At 37.9% G+C, this 21,985-nt stretch overlaps 1 protein-coding gene across 2 annotated transcripts in view; it reads left to right on the top strand.

The window, feature by feature from the left end:
* Window positions 1-239: 239 nt before the first annotated feature.
* The window catches only part of cdh10b (cadherin 10, type 2b (T2-cadherin)), a 52,194-nt gene continuing 30,448 nt past the window's right edge, over window positions 240-21,985 (top strand). The window contains exons 1-2 of one of the 2 annotated variants that reach the window (XM_079851468.1): window positions 240-393; window positions 8,778-9,116. In XM_079851468.1, the coding sequence (XP_079707594.1) occupies window positions 8,919-9,116 (198 nt within the window). In that variant the 5' untranslated portion in view covers window positions 240-393; window positions 8,778-8,918. Of the gene's footprint in view, window positions 394-608; window positions 811-8,777; window positions 9,117-21,985 lie in introns of those variants that run through there. The other variant, XM_079851467.1, reaches the window with a different exon arrangement.

Here is a 21,985-nt window from a genome sequence, read left to right on the forward strand (position 1 = left end):
GAGTGGCAGCCAATCATGGGCTCAATCCTGCTGCCACAATCTCCCTGACACTCAGAGAGAGAGAGAGAGAGAGAGAGAGAGAGAGAGAGAGAGAGAGAGAGAGAGGGAGAGAAAAGCAGATGAAAGGAAAAATAATACACCGACAGACAAAAAAGGATGTAAAAAGACAAGTAGAAATCAAAAAGCATTGGGAAAATTTAAGACAAAGGGACTAGAATAAGAAAAGAGAGAACAGTCAGACAGCTCTCTCTCTCTCACACAGTAAGCTTCAGGACAATGTTCAGTCTTACAGCAAAAACTAAGAGGGAAGGTGACAAGCATGGAGCTTATGCTAAGGAGATATAGAAGTTGCCTGAAAACACAGCAGAAAACAATGGAGTATAGACAACGAAGGTAAAACTCTCTCTCTCTCTCTCTCTCTCTCTCTCTCTCTCTCTCTCTCTCTCGCTCTCTCTCTCTCTCTCTCTCTCTCTCTCTCTCTCTCTCTCTCTCTCTCTCTCTCTCTCTCTCTCTCTGTGTGTGTGTGTGTCTCTCTCATCCGTCCCTCCCTCCTTCTCCCTCTCCGGCTCTGTTGCTCTTGTGCTCTCTCAGTCCCCCACTCTAGCTCAGACGGATGAGGAGAGTCCGGAAAGAGAGCAGTCATGTACGTAATTTTCTCTCTCGCTCGCTGAATCTAAAGGTTATCATTAAGACAGATGTGCCCTGCAGAGTGGTTGCTGTGGAGATCATTTTACACTGGAGGAACTATTTGATTAAAGAGAGACGGATTTAAAGCAACTGAGAAAGACGTGGCAAACGCAAAAAGAGAGTGTGAGTAGACGGTTGATTAGTTTCTTTTGCAGGTGGTTTCAAATAATGTGCGTAGGATCTAAAGAGATAGTTTGGTTGCTTTTGAAATGTCTCAATGCCATATTTACAGTCAAGGACTTTACGGTGTTTATTGAGGCTTATTGAGTTCATATTGAAGAAAAATTCCTGGCTAGAAACTGTTAAAACTGTTTTTGTGCGGTGTTGTTGAATTGCATCTCTAGACACTGCTTTGCTTCTACTTTCAAAAGATGTTTAATATTCTTGTTTGCCAATACGGAGGCAAAATTATGTCATTTTAGATCAAAAGGCTTTTTTCATTATTGCTTATACGATCATTTTTGTTCTTTTTAAATAAAACTGTATTTTTACACACAGGTAAGATTGTTATAGGTGCATCAAAAGATAAAACATACAGCAAAAGATGTGTCTAAAAAAACTTCATACGGGCTGGCTGCACTGCTCTGCTCTGCTCTGCAGTCATTTTATTTGACAATTGCTCTGTTATGAATCCTGCAATTACACAAATGCTTTTGCTTGATTCTGATAAGCAGATTATTGCTTTGACCCGTGTGTCATCTGGCAGCTATTTTACAGGCAGCCTCATTTTGAAGATAAACGATGTGCGTGAATGTGAATGTGTGTGTGTGTGTGTGCGTGTGTGTGTGTGTGTGTGTGTGTGTGTGTGTGTGTGTGTGTGCAAGAGAGAGAGTGAGAGATGTGCTAAAATATTTCATAAATATGTATTGCATTGGACACAGCAAGAGTCTACCCCACTGCTCATGCCTAATCACTCACTGACTGTTTCTTTCACACACACACACACACACACACACACACACACACACACACACACACACACACATTAGCGTATGCTGCTGTTAAATACAGCCGATCAACTGGATCTCAGTATTGGAGGTCATTAGTGAGTGGTCATTATTGTCCAACACAAATTTACGTCTAAAGTGCTTGTTGCATTTCTGCATTCTAAATTAGCCACACTAATAGCATCTCTTTCAATGCAAAACGATTCACTTGGAAAAGCACACAAAAGCCCGTGAATAGAAGATCTGTCACTGACAGCACACACATTTAGGAGACAAATGTCTAGGGAGAAATTTACAGGCTTAAGATTACTCCTTTTATCTGTTTATAAAGATTCTTCTTTCTGGAAAGATAAACTTTATTATAAGATCCATCTAATATCTCGGTATTTTCTCCATGAGATTAAACTGAATACAAATCCAGACCTCCTGCTTCTCAGATTTTTTTCCCCTCTGAGAAAAACTTCCTAATAGTCTCTCATGGAAGAGATTTCAACAATGTCTCAAACTTTGCTCAGATTTGCGAGATTTCAAAGTCAGGAATTTAGAAATGAACTTGTGAAATTCTGAGCTATTAACAATAATTGTATAGCTTCACTCTATCACATCAAGAACTTTAGAGGTGATTCATATATAAAACATTTTAAGGGATCATTTTATGGATTTAGTTAAATAAATGTGTTTTAATGCTTTTTTATTGAAATTTATGAATTAAGCAGCTCGTAAGACACATTATCGCTAGAATTACCTGTTAAACATTAAAGTATTATGAAATTATTTAAGACATTTCTCCTTACATAGAACCTTGTTGGCATAAAGTGTTCTTTAAAATTGAGTCAAGAACCCATGGATCCACATAAGAACCTTTTTCTCTAAGAGTGTATATTTTGACTGGATGCCAAAGGTGATACATAAAGTATTTTCACTTTCTAAATAAAATCTGCCCTGAAATTAACATAAAATTGATATTTTGCTAAAAAAGCCAATCAGAATCCACTTCCTGGATTATGCCTTAAGTACAAAATCATTAGCATTTATTTTTACCCCTTTAGACTGAAGACATATGATATACACAAGGAAACAGAACGAGACACAGATACAGAACTTTCAGTGTTATCTGAGAGAGAGTTAGCTCCACCAAGTGGCTCAAAATTCTGTGCTAAGCAGCAATGAAGATCAGTCTTCATCATGTTGATCTTGAATCTTTTTAAGCCGTCATGACTTTACTTTCACAAACAAACATTTAAAACCCTAAAAACCCTGCTGCCACAAGCCCCAGCCCTACATTTAAAGTGATGGAAGGGCTCAACCATATAAAATGTTTAAACAAAACAAACTTAGCCTCCATCTTTATCTGACCATGGCAGAGAGATTGATGCCCTGCATGTGTTCTGGACAGACCAGGGGCCTCATTTATAAACGTTGCGTACGCACAAAACAGGCTCTGAAAGAGGCGTACTTACGCCGCTTACGCATACGTTGTGATTTATAAAAATAAACTTGACGGGAAAATTGCACCGGTTCGCAAACTCTGACCCATGCGTACGAACATTTTGGAGACGGAGCAGTTTGGCGACACCGATGGTGAGCTGGAGTTAAATGTATTTTTGGTCACTATTAGACAGAACATTTTAAGAAAATTATACATATAGGCCTACAGAAAGATAATACAAATATACTTTCACTTACCAAGCCTATCACATGAAGCAAACATCCATCCATTTTTGAAATGTCCGCGCCAGCGAGCGCGTTGGGCCGTTTAGTGAAACTGACGCATATTTATCTAACGGCAGATGCAGGAAAACCGTAAATCTTCATTATGAGTCCTAATCATAAATACACAGTGCATGTCCAAAATAACAGTTTAATTAAATAAAATAATGATTTAAACTATGTTTTACTTATGACATAAACATTTAGATTAAATATGCCATTCTTATTAATGGAGTTAAACACTTAAATTACATCGTTACTGAGAAGTTACCAAAAAAAATTATATTCAATAAATATAAATATTTGTAGTGGATGCGATGCTTTTGAACACTTTTCCTGTGGAATGTTGTGTTTTAATGTTTGAACTACAGAGATAATTGCTTATCATGATAGCAGATTGTCTGAGAAAATATTTCCGTGCAAATAATGCACAACAAGGCTGTTGTGTTTGCATTAAAAATATAAATCAATTAAAAATACAATTTGGCTATAGTAGAAAAGATTGAGAAAAACTTTCTCTGAAATGTATTTTACACTATTTGTTTTATAAAAACAGTTTTATAAATGAGACCCTAGGAGGCTGATTCGATTGTGAGATATCAGACAGGCCTCGGGCAATATTTCAATCTTTAAGCGATTAGTTCATCCTGCACACAGAAGTTCTCCCGTCAAACTTATGAGCTGCATGAAGTCTCTATCATTTAAAGCTTGAGATGTCAAAATCTCAAGGTCAAGAAATAAAAAGAAGCACCAAAAAACTTTCCCCAAGCAATAATAAGCACGACAAATGCACAGACACAAGCTGCCGTATCCCACATATGGCTCCAGACATCCATCAGAACACAGTCAGGTGTGGACAGAAATAACCCAGTTTCCCTAAATGATCCGTGTCTGATATGGTCTTAGGGGGAATATTCTAGGGAGAGAAAGAGGAGAGAGGGGAGGGGTGTTTGGAGGCAGATAGCATGAGTGAACGAAGCCGTGTTGAACTCTGACAGATGTATTCCCCAAGGACAACGCTGCCCCAGACTGCTTTTATAAACCTCGGGAGAAATATAGCAGTACCTTGCAGACAGGACAACGGCAATTACATAGACTATGGGTCTGTGTTTGTGGTAGAGGTCTGATCCTGCAGATTTAGTGGTGTATCACTGTCAGTCAGACCTGCAAATTACAAAACGTGAACTTTGTTGTACGCCTGCATTATACCGCGCTGCACGGGCACAAAATGTTTTGCATGTCACACAGATCAACTGGGTCATCCGTGTGCAGTTTTCAGAAGGACAACGCGCCATCCTCTCTGCCAATTAATTCATAATTATATAGCATTACCTCATTATGCCTCGACTAGCATATCCACACACGCCTAAATTCACATATACACACTAATTAGACACTCTTAATAGGACAAGTGAGAAGATTCTTCCTCCTCGCTCGACTCCCTCGCGCATCCTTCGTTCCTCCCCTTATATAGTATCACGGATCCTCCCATACAGCCGCATATAAACAAGTTTTCACTGCACTAATCAAAGTGAGATAATTAAGTGACAGTCCTAAACATCTGGCAAGAGATTTTTTTTTCTTTGTTGTATGCTAACAGGCAAAAATAATAATATAAAAAGATTCTCTGGCCTAATGCTTAATAGGCATGCTGTATCAAAGATTAATATCCAGAATGCTATTAAACCTCAAGGACAGCCTTGAATGATAATTAGAAAATGCAATCATGAGAATCACCACGCATAAATTGGTGCACAGAATTGCGGGCATTTTTTTTTTCCCCAGAACGTTCTTGACATTGCAGAGGAAGGGCTAAACTAACATGATTTTTTTTTTTTTTTTTTTTTTTTTTTTTTTTACATTTTCTGGCACCCTGTCCTGCAGTCATCATAGAAACACACAATTTCCTGTCTGGGCCTTTTTACAAGTGTTAACATCTCCCCGGCAGAGCTGGATATAAACAGCACTTCTCACTCCATTATTATGTTGTGTAAACTTCCAAAAACCTTGTACAGCGTGTGATTTGATAACTCAGCTCGCCATGCCTAATGAAAACAAAACCAGCCCGAGGAGGTTAACGTCAATTATTAAACAACACTCGTGAGCAATGAGAACCACAAGTCATTTGTGCAGTAAACACGTGTGGATAAGAATTTGTTATGGCTTAATTCTCATTTCTCAGATTTTTTAGTAATCACATGTTGTAATCTCAACATCTTAAACTGCTTAATCTTGCCAGCATACCAAAGTCTCCAATAAAAAGTCCCATCAAATTCTTCCAACACATAAGTATCTGTTACTAACTCTATACTCTTACTGTATGCGAAATTTTTTTTTTTTCTATTTATTTATTTTAATGTATTTTTAGGACAATCATCTGATAGAAAAAACAAAGATACTTGAATGAGACATGAGTGAGAACTCTGTTCAATCTCCTGAGCTATAAAAGGGCTACCTCTGACAGGGTGAATGTCAATTCTTAAACAGCGCTCATGAATTTGGACCCGCAATACATTTCAGCAGACTTCAGGAAAATACATGCAATAAAGTACATAAAATAAATGTATAAATAGTAGAGGTGGGCATAGATTAATTTTTTTAATCTAGATTAATCTAGATTAATTTTGAAATTAATCTAGATTAATCTAGATTAAAATGGCTCATTTGAATTCTGCCGAAGGCATTCAGAATATGTGTGCTACCCAAATAATGACTATAAAAGTAAGTCTTTGAGAACGGGTTTCTCAAGCCAGGTGGCGCATTAGACCAGGGGCTCATCTCCTGTTTCCAAAATGCATCACAAACTGCTTGAGAAAGCTGTTCTACTCACTGTAAAGGTTACTACTGTACTGTTACCGTCCGTAGGCAACATTAGGTAGGCCTATGTTATTATCAACTACTATAGGCTATCAATTAGGGATGGGCGATATGGCCTAAAATCCATATTGTGATATACATTGCAGCCTCTTGCGATAACGATATATATTATAATAAAACCATTTCAGAACAGGTTACACAGACCCTGCTAAATTACTGCTAAATGTTTTTGTTTTTTTGAAAGGGTGTATGTAGTTTTGAGAACATATATTGTGCAAAACTGTAAGTATACAACATAATTTTGCAGATAAATAAAATTTAAGTACACTAGCTGCAGAGACTTAAGTAGGTCTAATGTTTATTATGGCTTGGAGCTTATGAAACCCCAAATTTAAAATTAGAATATTGTCTAACCGATGTCTTTTCAGTTAAAAAGAAACAACAACGATTCTTAAATAAAAAGAGATTATGTGCTACACCACTCACTAAGATATATTGGGAATAATACGCGCGCGCTGGTATTCAGTGATATGTTTCGTTTTGAATTTGAGGTGGTAGAACGGATTAGTCGTGTGTTAACTTACCGAACTGTTACACCACACAGTCTACGTCGGACGGCTTAAATCCGAACCAAGTCCAAATAATGGATGTTGCACGGATCTTTTACACCAGCTTTCACTTTCAGCCGTGTTTACTTAAGATGACGACGAATATGATGCGTTCCAGCCGGGTGTTCCTCGCGGCCGCGGGTAGATTGCGTCATCATAGCTTGTGTAGCTTGAGCCAGCTCCCAACCCAATTTGGAGAATAGATTAACGGCGATATTTTTTTTATCGCGCGATAAGAGTCTCGCGTTAACGCAGCGCGTTAACGCCGATAACGGCCCACCACTAATAAATAGTAATAAATGCCTTCTGGTTCTCAGAAGTCTGCAATAGACTAAACTGATTGTGCTGCTATCCACATTCATTTTGTAGCTATACTCTCTTACTGAATGCAAACAATTTGTGCTATTTTTATTTTCTCTAAGCAATTTTAGGAAAAAAGAGAGAAATTGAGAAAATAGAGATGAAATTGATAGATAAATGACACATCACTGAGAACTGAATTAAATCTATCAGTGCTATGAGGAGGGGAGCGCCAATAAGCAGACGTCATTAGGTCTTGAAAGAGCGTTGCAATAAACATGCATGAATCAGAACTCATTTTTATTTCTCTTTTGTCCACGCTCACCCTTGAGCTAAGACCGCGGATGGAAAGCATGTCATAGAAACCGTTAAATCAATCAAGTCGGTTGTGGACCATGACACTGACAGATGGATATTTATCTGTCCGTCAAGGTCACGCCAGAGACTTGAGCAGGTTTTTCTATGCCAGCTGCTGATTACAAGCTTCTCTACGACCCTTACTCCAAAATCAAATGTGGGCGGCACTTTCCCTACATAGACACAAGACCGTCTCAGTTTGTGCCAAAGTGTGATTCACATACCGGATGTGAAAGGCTCCGAAAAATCATGTTTAATTCATAAAGACCTCTGCAGACCTTCCTAATGTCAAAAGTTCTGCCCTACTAGCTAACCTTGAGCTGCATTGAAACATATGTCTGAATGGAAGATTGTGCCACAAAAGGCCTCCTCTGCTGGGGCTGACAAAATTCATTACTCGCATTAGCGAAGCCAGTGATTCCACAAATTACAAGTAGTCTGCACACTTTCAAACGCTGCCTAGTGAATAATTCCTAACTTCATCCATATCTCATTAAGTAAATTATTGGATTCGTATTCACAAGACAATGTTCATTTACATGCATAACTTCAGTCACATCAAATAGAACCAGAGCCCTAATTTGCTCTTAGACAAAGAAAGGAATGGCTTTGTTCGCTGAGATGGCCCCGTTGACACCGTGTGTGTTTTATTTCTCTTTCTTTTTCTCCCCCCTTTGCCTAGCCTCCCCTTCTTTTCTTTTCTTTGATTCAGATCGTTAAACAAAAACGCCACAACATTATGAATCTGCTCCTCGTTTGCTTGCGATACCCCTGGAGACGTTTGCCGTAATGAATGCCTGTCAGGCTAACCTGGCTCCTTGGCCTTTTCCTGCAGACTCCTGGAAAATGGGCTTTCGTCAAATGAGGGAAGAAAGATTTATTAGGATTAACTTCCAAAAGCCAATAAATTATGCATACATCCTCCAAATTACCTATCAGAACTAGTCCTAGAGGAGAGAGCGCTTCTGTGAGCCGCTGCCTTTGCTTCTTTTACGCTAGTTTGTGATATAGAAGTGGAAGTCCTCAGCATTCTTCAGCAGTTCGAGTTTGCTATTGACTTGCTGCGTTTTGGTGGTAACCGCAAATCTATACCGAGTGAGGAAAGTAAATGTTTAGAGATGTTCAAGCTCAAGAAGTTCATCAATTAGAGACCACCAAGTGACTGCTGTGTGCTAAAATCACTTAATCTTTTGTGACCAATCAATATTAATGATTCGTTTTCTAGTTAGCCAACATGATTTTTAGTCAGCTAACATACATTTACAGAGTGTTGTTGTAATATGTGGCACTCGACCCAGAGGTAATTTTGCAAATGAAATGCTTTTTTAAAGATCTTTTCTCTCCATCGCAGGCCCCAAGAAGACATAATTGAAGAGAATTAAGGATAAGATGCCCCATTTCGTCGGTCCCACTATTCAGCAGTATCTTCAACACAGAGCTCTGTTTCTTAATTGATTCCTTGTCAAGGACTCTCCAGGAGTGATCGGATACAATGATAATCAATCAAGTTACTTTCCTCCTGTTGTCCTGCTTGCTGGGCTGGAGCAGTGCACTGATCCGGCCGGTGCCTGGAATTAGCACGTTGGATCGGGATGGACGGACTCTACACCGCACTAAACGAGGATGGATGTGGAATAGTTTCTTTCTCTTAGAGGAGTGGACAGGAACTGGAAAACAGTATGTCGGAAAGGTAAGAGCTGTTACTCTTAGGGTTGAAAGAGCTGCAAATGTTGGGTACAGGTATTTTTACCCCTTATGAAAAAGTACTTTGGTATTACCATGATGATAATACATGGGTTGTCTTTCAAATGCCTTACAATGCAATTTAAATGGAATATAATCAAACCGTACCACTAATTTAGCATGTTTTTTACCATCTTTATCATGGTACTTTTTTGAAGCGCCATTTTAGGCTGTTAGCACAACAAAACCGTATAAAGTGTATTTTATGAGTGTACTTATAAAGTGACTACATTTCAAGCCGTGTGTGTGTTTCCTTTAGTAGTTTGAACAGTAGAGCATTGTGCTAACAACACCAAGGTCCTGGAATCGATTCTTAGGGAATGCATTAACTTATAAAATGTGTACATTTGATGCAGTGGATTACCAGATGCAAAAATGGGAATCGAACCTGTGACTGTGGGGTTGCTAGCATCATGGGAATTACAGTATAAAACATGAGCAGTTTCAGTCAGTCTGACCATTAACACACAACACAAACAAGCACAAAGTGTCAGTTATGAACATGACTCACGAACATCAAATTAACTCATACCTAGCGGATGATGCTTTCAGCATGATAGCTAATGATGTATTAGAAGAAAATCAATGTAGGCTATTACGATGAATCGATGTGTGGGATACAAAGAGCCATAATAACCCTCTTTATATCATTGACCACATCCTGACGTTCCAAAACAGAAATTATTGTGTGGGATTAACTCAATGGCTTACAATATAACCGTGAACTGATAATAACAGCTGATGTCCTGGCTTTCAGCATGCACGAAAGATGCATTTTAGCGAAGATCAACTCGGGACATGAAACAGTTGAGAGTCAAACCTAGACGTGCCAGTTGTTGAAAGGTGGGCCTACCAGTGCAGCATGATTCGGTTAAAATCAAATGCAACTCGTATGGCGTCAGATCAGAGTGCAACGCTTGTCAAGCCACCGGCATCAGACAGCAGAGACAGCAGCAGTTACAACCCCGGTTCATGCGATGAGGGGGTCGGCGCAGCCTGTTGACGGACAATTTTACGTCAAAGACTTCAGCTTTCATCATCGCATTCACTGTCTACAAGTAAATGGGGTGCTTTGGTTGGAGAGATGAGCGGTAACACAGACAGATCAACATCTCTTCCTCTTATGGTGCAGGGTTGTTTTTGTTGAGAATACTGCAAGAAAAGAAACACGCGAGCGCACGGAAAAAGAAAGGCGAGCAAGCAAGAGTGGGTGAGGAGAAAACAATAAATCAATCAAAAACGAGAATGAGATTCCGCCCTCATAGAGTTTCATTTTACGTGACAAGGCAACAAAACAGCGCTGACTGGGAAGAGTCCATCGGATGAGGAAGTGTCAGACTCAGCAGTGTCCTGGCCTCTTTCCCGGAGCTTTGATGCTTCTCTCTTTTCTCTAGCTCTTTCTCCTTCTATCTCTCCCTCTTTTCCTGGCTGCTGCGTTTCTCTGGCTTGACAGCAATCACATGCTTTTGGCCCGCATCTCATCTACCGTCCACTCTCGTTCCCAATTAAAGTGCCAGAAAGACACAGGGCTCCCATAAATACTGTAGGAGGGCGAGGGAGAACGAAACACCCACATGCTGGTTCGGGGAGACCACTGTGGAGCGACTTGATCATCCATTCCATCCATTTCCCCCCATTTCTTACTAGTGTGTGTGTGGGTGACGTATTAGATCTTGTGTAGTCCAATAGATGGGTACTTTGAGCCCCAGCGAGAAGCCATCAAAGCCATTGATGGTTCTCCTCATAAAGATAATTCAGCAACCTTTTACGGAGCCTTGTGGGATACCATATTTATGTCTATCCAACCAAGGCCTCCACTGGCCCCCCGACACGACAACAACCTATAAGAGGATTTATTTTCCAGTGTGGACCAAGAAATAATCCATAAAATGGGAAGAATATTTCCAATAAAACATCAGTCCTCTCATCGCTTGCTTCAGAGGTCTTGTAGTCTATAGCCATTTGATGCGTTCCACAAGAAACATCTACATATGGTACCACTAAACAGAACAAGCTACAGTTAGTTCAAAAGTAGTTCTAAAAGAAGTTAGCTACATGACAAGATACAAACAAAAACTATAGTTAACTAAATTAAAACACTATGTTTTTAGCAGTTATATACAGTAAGCTGTGGAGTTTTCAAGTTTAATTGGGGGTGTTTCACTTGAGCAGTATTTATATTCAATTCACATTTATTTGTATAGCGCTTTTCACAATACGCATCATTTCAAAGCAGCTTTACAGATTATTTACATTAGTCCACATTACAATTTAGAGTGATCTGTTATCAGAGGTAACTGTTTAAGTTATGTATTTCAGAAATGTACATATACAAAATCACAGTTAGCGAAAAAGGTATTAATTTAAACCATGTAATAATTTAATGCAGAAACAATAAACTCATTGAAGTAATGAATACTGTTTTGTTCACAAATGATTATTTTATGATTATTATGAAAAATTTAGCATTGGTGCATGTTGATTCAGAGTTTGCGTCATCTGAAGTCTTCGCAGGAGTTGGCACCGTCTCTTCATAGGTGTTGGGGATCTGCAATCTTCATAATAGGCTGGATCCAAACTGGAGCTGACACACTCTCTAGTTACCTCAGGATGGGCATCCTGAGATAAAACAGAGAAGCAAACAGAAAATAATTAGTCTAGCTGCTGTTCATAACATTAAGCAAGACAAATGTGCATTTGATCTGATATAACTGTATAAGGCAAGGAGATGCATTATATGAATGCTAGGCTAAAGAGATGCGTCTTTAATCTAGATTTAAACTGGGAGAGTGAGCCTGATCCCCGAAATCATTGCTGTATGCCATATACTGTAAATAAACATTTACAAATAAAAAACACATATAAAACCCAAAAAAATATACAAACAGAAATAATGAGCCATATATTATTTTACCTATACACACACACACACAACCTTAAAAGTCACTGAATAATTCGCACACAACCAACACTGCAACTAGGATGAATATTAAAGTGAGAGATTCAATATTAGCACTAATGCTCCACAGAGCAAGTATACTATAATTTATAATTCAGTTAGTCCATGATATGTGAAAACAGCTACTGCCTTGAATTAATACGAAGCCGCATCAGGCAGAAATGCAAAATAAACAGGATTAAAGAGGCAGTTTTCTAAATGTAATTTTGTGATGACTTGAGCTTAAAACTACAGAGAAATCTTTCACATTTTAACAGCACATACCAATATGTGTATAAAAGAGAAAACTCACAAACCAGAAACATCCTTCTGGCCATCCACTGGTCATTATGACCGCCCAGGCTCCGTGGCCCTGTTGTGCAGAAAAGAAGCTCAGAAGTGCTGAAGCCCGCCATGCATTTTGCTGCTTTTGTGTCATGAGTTTGATGTGGGGGCAGCGGCTCACATGGCGTGCCATCAGCGCTATTGATGTGAACAAAATCCTATTAACCTTCTCCAAGCCCCATAATGCATTGTGCAAATAAACCGTTTTCCCGGTGAGCTCTCTTCTTCTGTCTACCTAACCCTTTTGATCCTCTTCACGTAAATACTCGGCGCTTTAATAAAACAAAGAAAGAAAAAAAATAGAACGCCACGATTTTGATCATTTTTGCAAGCATTAATATCAAGAAGGCAGTGATGGCGCACATTTGAATGTTTAAATATTTAGCACAGGTTCATTAGGACTTGTCAGGATTATAAACTCATCTGAGCGTGGAAAACCACATCATGAAGCGATAGAGGGGAAACTCAACCGCGTGTTAATCTGACAGATGTAGCACTATTGCAAGTAATTATGTGATGTATTACAGCAATTCTAAATATTACATGTTGTAACATAATTACATGATAACATAATTCTGACATATATATATATATATATATATATATATATATATATATATATATATATATATAAATCTCTTCTAACCTTAATCGACATTCCTTCCGAAAATGCATAACATATAAACACAACACTTTTATGTTAGATGCGATTAATCACGATTAACCGATTTGACAGCACAATTTTTAATATATTCATTTACTCTACTTCTACTGCATTTTTACATGTGTTGTTTTTATAGAAGTTTTTCTTATTTTCAGATATGCACTTGTGACCTGTCACTCCTTAACTAAAATGTTACAACTGTATCATTATCCAGCACCATATTTTTTATTTTATTTTTTTATAATAATAATAATAATAATAATAATTAGAAATCCACTCACTGTACTTCTACTGCAATTGTAGTTTTTGCTCAATTCCTTATTTTTATTTTATTGTTCTTGTTGTTATTTTTTATTTAACTTGACTTGTTACTCTAACTAAAATATTACAAATGTACCAATATATGTGTAACACCATATAGTATTAGTTTAAATACTATTAGTAGTAGTAGTAGTAGTAAAAATAATGAATTAATTATTCATATAAATACATAAATTGTTTTCAGTTATTTACATGTTGATGGCTTTTGCACTAGAGTAATCCCGGTCTCATTATACGTCCACCAAGGACCGTTTTGTTGATTTTGCGTACTTCAAATGAAAACTCTGAACACTCAAGGGTCGTCTAAAAAATGTGAACAATGAAAAAAATACAAAAATCTGCTATGAAGCACACTGAACGGACTGGACAAAACCTGATACAGATCTTGCGGACCCCCCCCCCCCCCACACACACACACACACACTTTCTGTCACAGCAAAGTCAGGCCTCACAGGAACCTCCAGCTATCTAAGTAGTTGCAGTGCGTGTCCTTATCCACTCAAATGAACCAGCAGAGTCCACAGCCAGCAGAGGAGATTAGAAGAGAGAGATAGAGAGAGAGAGAGAGAGAGAGAGAGAGAGAGAGAGAGAGAGAGAGAGAGAGAGAGAGAGAGAGAGACTGCTTCGCTGAGTTTGGGTTCATGCGCTTTTCAACTCCTCAGAGAGTCTGCATGCGATGAAATCTGTTGTAAACCTCCGCGAGTGACAGAAAAAAAAGTGTAAAATCTACAGAGCAAACCGCATGGCCTTATGATTAACGCCTAACATTGAAACCACAAAAGGGGCGAGACGAGGCAGCGAGAAGGAGATTGCATTGCAGTGTTTGTGTTGAGTTAGTCAACTTGAATGTGACTCGGTCCTACTCTGAGTGAGCTCAAGATATACACAAAGAAAGAAAAGGGGGGGGGGGGGGGGTACATAATTATTCTATATCCGTTCTGGGCCCAGGCTCTCATTTTCACAATCTCCTCTCTGCAGTACTAAGCAAGTGTTCACCACCGACCTGACAAGAATTGTCAATGATTTCTCCCGTGCTCGACTGACAATCCCTCTGTGTGTGTGCAGGGGATTTAATTCCTAAAGCTGCTCCGAGTCAAAGGCTAATTTTGTGCTACGCGAATTAGCACAGGCAAATGAAAGCAAGGCCGGGATAAATCCACGCTGCCTTTACTTCATATTCAACTGTCAGCTCATTATAATCAAGAACATCCTTCAAAAAATAATGGAAAAAGCACACGTTCGCTTGGAATGCTGGCACGCTCCATGTGTTTCTCCATGTTGTCTCTTTGGGGACACGGTCGGATTTTTGACTGGCAGAGATTATTTAGGCAAACTCACGCCGGAGACATATTCCTGCCAATAAACAAAGGGTATCTGTTCAGGATTGCCGGTGCCATAGAGAGCTCAGTGTTGTGCCAAAAAGTGCCCCCAGAGCAAATGAGCAAGTGATCAGTATTCAGTGCCATGTGGCACTCTCCCTGTAGTGCATTTGAAATGAACAGAGGGATTGTGGTTAGGGTTGAATCAGGATCTATGAGGCCGAATCAAATCGCTCATATTTTTCACGAGTCACTGTGAAAGGCCGCCACATGGCCGACAGACACCTTATTCTGAAATGTATTTTAATTTGTTCCCAGCAGCCCAGAGGTGCTTTGCCTCTTTCTCTTTTTTTTAGCTGTTTTTTCTTTTTTTTCTTTTTTTTGAGCTGGCAGTAATTAGGACACCCCTAGTCTTCCAGTGTGCAGCCAAATGGAAAACATTGGCTACACTGTGGAAACGAAACATCTGGTGAATTGCGATATAGACCTGTTGGAAAATAAATAAATAAATTGGGTTTACAATCAATTAGGCAAGTTACTAAGGTGCCTGCAGCAATTCTAATCGTACATGTGCCAAGTGTTCATGATATGCAATGATTTTTGTCCAAAGCAGCTAAATAACACACAGAGCAAACATAAACTTGTACTTTTAGGCTAAACGAAATGTTTGTGTGAATCACCATGCAAATTTAACTCTAAACTCCAAAAATATTATATTCCAGTGCAAATATCTAAATATTCTTAAAGCAGGATACATTAACCTACTTGAGAAGCAAAATACATGAGATATTTTTGACTTGTTTTCTGAAAATAAATAAATAAATAAATAAGGTGTATTAGCATAAAACAAAAATGTATGGCAGTGGGGTACGAAAATGAATCTTGTTTTGTCCTGAAATTAAAAATTGTAAAGCATAAACTCACTTAATTCTGATACTCAACCCAACACCTCATTTCATAAGTCGGTTTGCTTCTCAAGTAAGAAATCTTTTTTTGTGTGTAATTTACTGTTTGTTGATCTCAACCCACTGCCCTCATGGGTCCATTTAGCATTTTACAGGTCTGCCTGAATTTGTTTGCACTGAGCAAGAAGAAACACGCATAGCCCTAGTGGCAACTTTTCCGAGTTTTCAAATGCGTTATATTTAGAATGAAGCGTTTTGTGTTAACAACTTAAAAAGCACTGAGACTTGTAAATTACTGCAAACATCGTCAATGTTTATTCAGGCTCTTCATTCTCTGCGTAGAATATTTCCTGTTCTCTGACTGCTGAAATAATATGCAAAGGCTAAAGACTCACCAGCAGCACTGTATAGAACAAGACAGGTAGTTATGAGACGCATTACGCCTTTGCTAAAGCGGGGCCAATAACATCTTTCACACATCGCCTTTATTCCTGCAGGGATTTTCAGGCTCGACCACAGTCCACCTCAAATTAATGACCTAATGAAGCCTGTTGTTGTCGTTGAAGCGTGTGTTTACCTCAGAGATTAATGCAATGTTTTATGTGCACCCTTTAAAGCGCGAGTAGACGCTCGCCTGACAAATACCAATTAGCCCTGAGAAGCTGGGGTTTGTATTGGCTTTATGCGGTTGTCTGCTTTCATTGCATGTCTTTGTCTCAGATGTCTTTTTATGGATTTCAAACTCACGTCTGTGTGGGCCATGGCAGCGCTGGAGGATTTCTTCACAATAAAGGACATAGAGAGACTAATTATGGTGCTGTCAAGGGATTTTATACATAGCGGAGATGAAAATGGAATCTACATCTTCATATCGGCTTCCTCTGGTTACAACTAGCATGAAAGTCCTTTTCCAGAAAATATTCTTTGGAGGTACAACGTGCTTTGTTCTGAAATTAATGAAAGAGAATTAAAAGATGATTCACAAATACAATGTATGATACATGTCAGAGGTGTAGCATACATTGACATAAAGGCTTTCAGACGTTCATTTAAAACCATCAAGGTTGCACAAGGGTATATTTCAGACTGTAGCTGATGTGATCTGTCATGCCTTTCTGTCTGGTTTAAATTTTAACTCTGCCCTAAACCGTGGCAAATGTTTGAGCATTGAGAGGACGCGCTCATGTCTGAAACCTTGTAGTTCAGTATCAACATTTACGAACAATGATTAGAAGTTCAATATCTCATTTAAGACTTGTGAGTTCTTGGAAACTGTTATGTAATTCATCACTTTATACCTAAAATAAAATGATTTTGAATCCCATGGTGAAAAAAGTTAATCATTTTGATCATTTGTAGATCATCATAGCTGGTACATTAAAGGTACAGTGTAACTTTCTAGCCATTAAAAAACAAATTGCCTGCATTTTGCGGAAGAACATTGTTTTGGTTGTGCTTCGGATCTGCGTGACTGCGGATGAATATGGTTATCCTACTGCTCATAAAAAAAATCACTACTAGGTTCAAGATATATAACCAGTTTAGATGGAAAGGAAAGCTGACCCGCTGAAGACGTTACTGTAACTATATCTTTACTGTAGCTCTACCCTTCACAATATATAATGCTTTACAATGAACATGTTAGAGAGCTACATATAGCAATTTATCTGTTCAATAATAATACATTAAAGGGGTCCTTGATTATGATTTCACTTTTTTAACTTTAGTTAGTGTGTAATGTTGCTGTTTGAGCATAAACAACATCTGCAAAGTAATGATGTTCAAAGTTCAAAGCAAAGGGAGATATTTTCTTTTACAGAAATCGCTTTTTAAGGACTACAACAAACGGCTGGTAGGGACTACAACGAGCTTCTTCCCGGATTGGTGACATCACAAACCCTAACATTTACATAAACCCTGCCCCCGGGAACACACAACAAAGGGGGTGAGGCCATGTTAGGCTGCTTTAGAGAAGAGGAAGAGGAGTTGTCGCTGTTTTTTACTCTGAAAAAGTTGGTCCTAAGGCTGACGAACGTAGAGATGTTAAAATGTTAACACTGTTCTTGAACATTATAATCTCTGTGTTTGCCTGTGCGCTGCACATTTTACGGAGAACAGCTTCCAGAAGAGAGTGCAATGCAGGCTATATGCACAAAAGCTTCTCCTGAAAGACATAGCCATTCCCATTTTGTCAGGACAATCTGTTGTTTATGGATCACAACTTGTAAGTATATCTTATAATGTGTAGTTGTGTTTTCTATTAACAGTTCCAATTATAATCATTATGTAGTTGCAATGATAGCTTCTATGTGATTGAAGGGCAAAGCTTTGCCTCCGCTAGTCTGCTAACTAACATTGCAGTGTTGATGTGTTTACTGTAGCTTTTGTAAGCTCACTGGTTTTGTAAGCTTCTGTAAGGTTCACTGCCTCTTAGGAACATTATCCATGATTAATCCATGAACAAATTTTACGACAAATATTATTAAATGTTGGATAACATTGTATCTACAAAAAACAACAACATACCACTCTGAAATGTCCTCTGAAATCTGGGCTTGCACAGTCCGTGCTTGAAATCCGTTCAGCACAATCCTCTAGTTCGATAACATTGTCAGGGTCTGAATCGGGCTCGAAATGTTTTGAAATTGACACCATTGTTAATATTTACATCTGAGTAGAGCTTGCGGTTTTGACGGGCCGTAACATTTCCCGAACACGCGCTGAGGGCTGCCAATCACAACACAGTGGGCCAGCTAACCAATCACAACACATTTCGTATTTCGAAAGGAGGGGTTTTATTGAAAGGAAGAGCTGTAATACAATGCGCTTTTGGAACAATCAAGCATGAAAACATATTTTAATACACCCCAAAAACAAAATCAAGACTTCGTAAAAGGGCATAATAGAACCCCTTTAATCACCTGTTGAGTAAGAAAAATATATCCTTGTCACTTTTACAACATTTCAAATCCATTAGTTCTCGCTATCTCCAAAAAGCCAAGCAATGCTGATTCTTGTTTATTCTGTCACATTCTATTTTTGCTAGCAGATTCCTCTGTTTAGCTTCTCTTTTTTTAATGATTGATTTAGCTGCTCCGTGTCAACCTTTCTATCTCATTGTGACAACTAACCTTTGACACTCCCACACCATCAAAGTAGCCGGAGCAACTTTTCTCTTTTTATGGATATGAGAAATGCACGGGCGAGTGTGCATGCAATTTCCTATGAAAACAAACATTCTTCATATTTGACATTTCCATCAGAAAAAAAAAATAAATGCATCTTAAGATGTCATTTCTTCCTAAAAATTGGTTCAACTACCATCACACTTGGGTGTAGAGTCACTGGCTGTAAATATGTTGAAAATAATTAGATCTTATCTCAAGTTATTTATATCTGCTTTGGCTTTTCTGCATGCTGTGTCCCTCACTCGCTCTGTCACTCAGGAGAATGTGGACCCGTGAGATAGAGCGCACAAACATTTCATTAACCACATGCTAATGATCGCATGCTAATGTTTGCATAGATTACTGGCTTAGAGCTGAAAGCAGAGACGTTCTCCCCCTTCGCTTACTGTGCCTGACAAATTCTGGATTTATTTATTTGGACTTTTCTGTCGTTCTTGTCGGTGACTGTGAACATTGAGGTTTGTCATTATGTCGCAGAAGGTTGATTACAACACCGGCTTCAGGGAAATCAAGTCCAGGACACTTGAGAAAAAGCATGCAAATGTTATATTCTTAAACATTTAATATTGCATTGTTGTCTGTCTGTCTGTCTGTCTGTATTGATGGATTTCTTTTCCAGAGCTGGACTTAACAGCTCACTCAACCAAAGTGCACTACTATTTATATATATGTAAAAAAAAACCTTTTATGCCCCTACACTGAGAAAAAAAAGAAAAAAAAAAAGAAAAAAGAAAGAAATACAGACGTCTGATGTGTGCATATATCCACTGACCCACAAAACCCCTGCAGCGACGAAGTCTGCAGTGTCTGGTAGTCACAAATGAATGACAGCACACTGTGTTTACAAGATGGGGAAATTAGAAAGCATACGGTACTACATCTGCACTCATCTAACATACCAAGGCAGCATTTTATTTTAATTTCACTCTTAAAAATAAAGGTTCATCCACTAAACCTTCCCGTTGCACAAAAGGTTGTAGTGGGAAAAAGGTTATCCAAAGAAAGGATCTTGGGGGAACCACATATATTGTTCTTCTAAAAACACATTTTTGGTTCTTCTTGGCACCTTTAAGAGTGCAGGCTGATAAATAAGCTTACAAATATAATTGTTTGTCAAATGTTCAATTGGGCTAATGATCTGAGTTATTGGTAACTGTTTAAACGATTTTGAACATTGTATTGTCAATCATAATTATCATAATGTTAAATTGTCAATATTACAGTTTTGGCATCATTTAGAAGATTAAATATTCTGTATAAACTGCTTTTGCATTAAAAGGCAAAAGTTTAGGGTCAGTAATATTTGTTAATCTTTTTGAAAGACGTATCTTATTATCTCCAAAAAACTGTATAAAATACAGTAAAATAGTAATGTATCATATATTTTTACAATTTAAAAGAACTGTTAGGAATAAATGTATTACTTCAGTCTTCATTGTCACATGATCCCTCGGAAATCACACTAAAATGCTGATTTGGTGCTCAAGAAAAAAAAAGAAAATGTTTTTTTTTTTTTTTTTTTTTTTTTCAGGAATATTTGATTAAGCACATTATTTATTTAAGATAGAAACCTTTTGTAACAATGTAAAAGTATGTACTGTCTCGTTTGATCAATTTAATGCATCCTTTCTTAATCAAATATGGTTTGATTCTGAACCTCAAAGGCCAGAGCTCAAGCAAAGGATATGAACTATAAGATATACTATGGTGAAGGTTTTCCTCATGAATATTAATCATTTGCATGACTGGGCAGTCTAGAAAGGTTACCAAGCAACGTCAGCATGGACAAATTAATATTCATGAGATTTGCCATCACCATGTCATAACAACCACTGATTGGACTGCAAATGTAATGTCCATTGAAGCATTTCAGTAGATTCTGTATTTTAAAAAGAGAATATTTCATATTTGGTCATTTATTTCTCTCCAAACAAACCTGCATATTGTCCTGAATTTAAAATTCAGAGTAAAATGGGAACGTGTCTTAAATTGTACACATTATTTGACTATAATTTAACAACAAGCATTGACATTACTTTCTCTCAACTTTCTAACGCTGGAGCCATATGTCTTTTCTAACCACTAGGGAGAAAAAAAAAAAAAAAAAAAAAAAACATAATCCATTGTGCATACATTGTGCATATTCTAATATAGTAGGCTACATTTGTCAGGTTTCAAGTACAAGTTTGATTCAAGGTTGAATAACTTTTTTTTTTTTTAAGTCTTAAACAAGCTACAACAGTGTGTGAAAAATGTGTTGTATCTACCATATGGGTCTACACATTGACGCTGTCACATGTTGCCAAAACTGTTGTTTTATACATATTTCAATGCAAGATATTTAGTTTTTCTTCTTCATGCACTGATATTTGAAGTGTCATCAACAATTACTGTAATTTAAACTGTGTGGTTATGCTGTAAATATGGATAACTGATACTCTCCATAATGCCTGACGTCAACAGATGACTTTTGTGAGGGAGCGGTGTATGTTTCTCTTCTCTCACTGTGTCAGCGGTGACAGCATAATCCCAGGAGAATCCGAACGATCAATAGAGTGTGAGCCAACTCTGAGACTGGAGTTTACAAAAGTAATCAAACTTGTGTTACGTGTGTCACCTCTAGACAGTCAATTCTGACATACTGTAAGCAAAAGTAAAAAATTTCTAACCTCTCCAAGTAAAAATTTTCTAGTGACTGGTCACATCTAAATTTTTAAATTGGCCCAAGTGCAATTCTTGTTGCAATAGTCTGTTAACATTGGCTCAATGAGAAATAATACGTCAGACTAATTAAAAAATTTAGATGTTATCAGTCACTAGAAATTTTTGACTTGGGGATGTAATTTTTTTTTACAGTGCTGTAAACAGTACAGATACACTTGCATAAGATGAACAGATGTTTGGAATAAAAACCAAGGGCGTTTCTAATCCAGAAATCAGTATATCATCTAAAATTACAGTTTTACCAATGAAGTGAAATGTGGACTATTATAGTTTTGTATGGTTCTTGTTCTGTTAAACTGTCTTCATTAAACATCACAACCATTTTCAGTACCAAATCAGCATATTAGAATGATTTCTGAAAGATCATGTGACACTGAAGACTGAAGTAATGACTGCTGAAAGTTCAGCTTTT

The sequence above is a fragment of the Squalius cephalus genome (genome assembly GCF_949319135.1).
Source record: "Squalius cephalus genome assembly, chromosome: 19".
In the NCBI taxonomy this organism is placed as follows: domain Eukaryota; kingdom Metazoa; phylum Chordata; class Actinopteri; order Cypriniformes; family Leuciscidae; genus Squalius; species Squalius cephalus.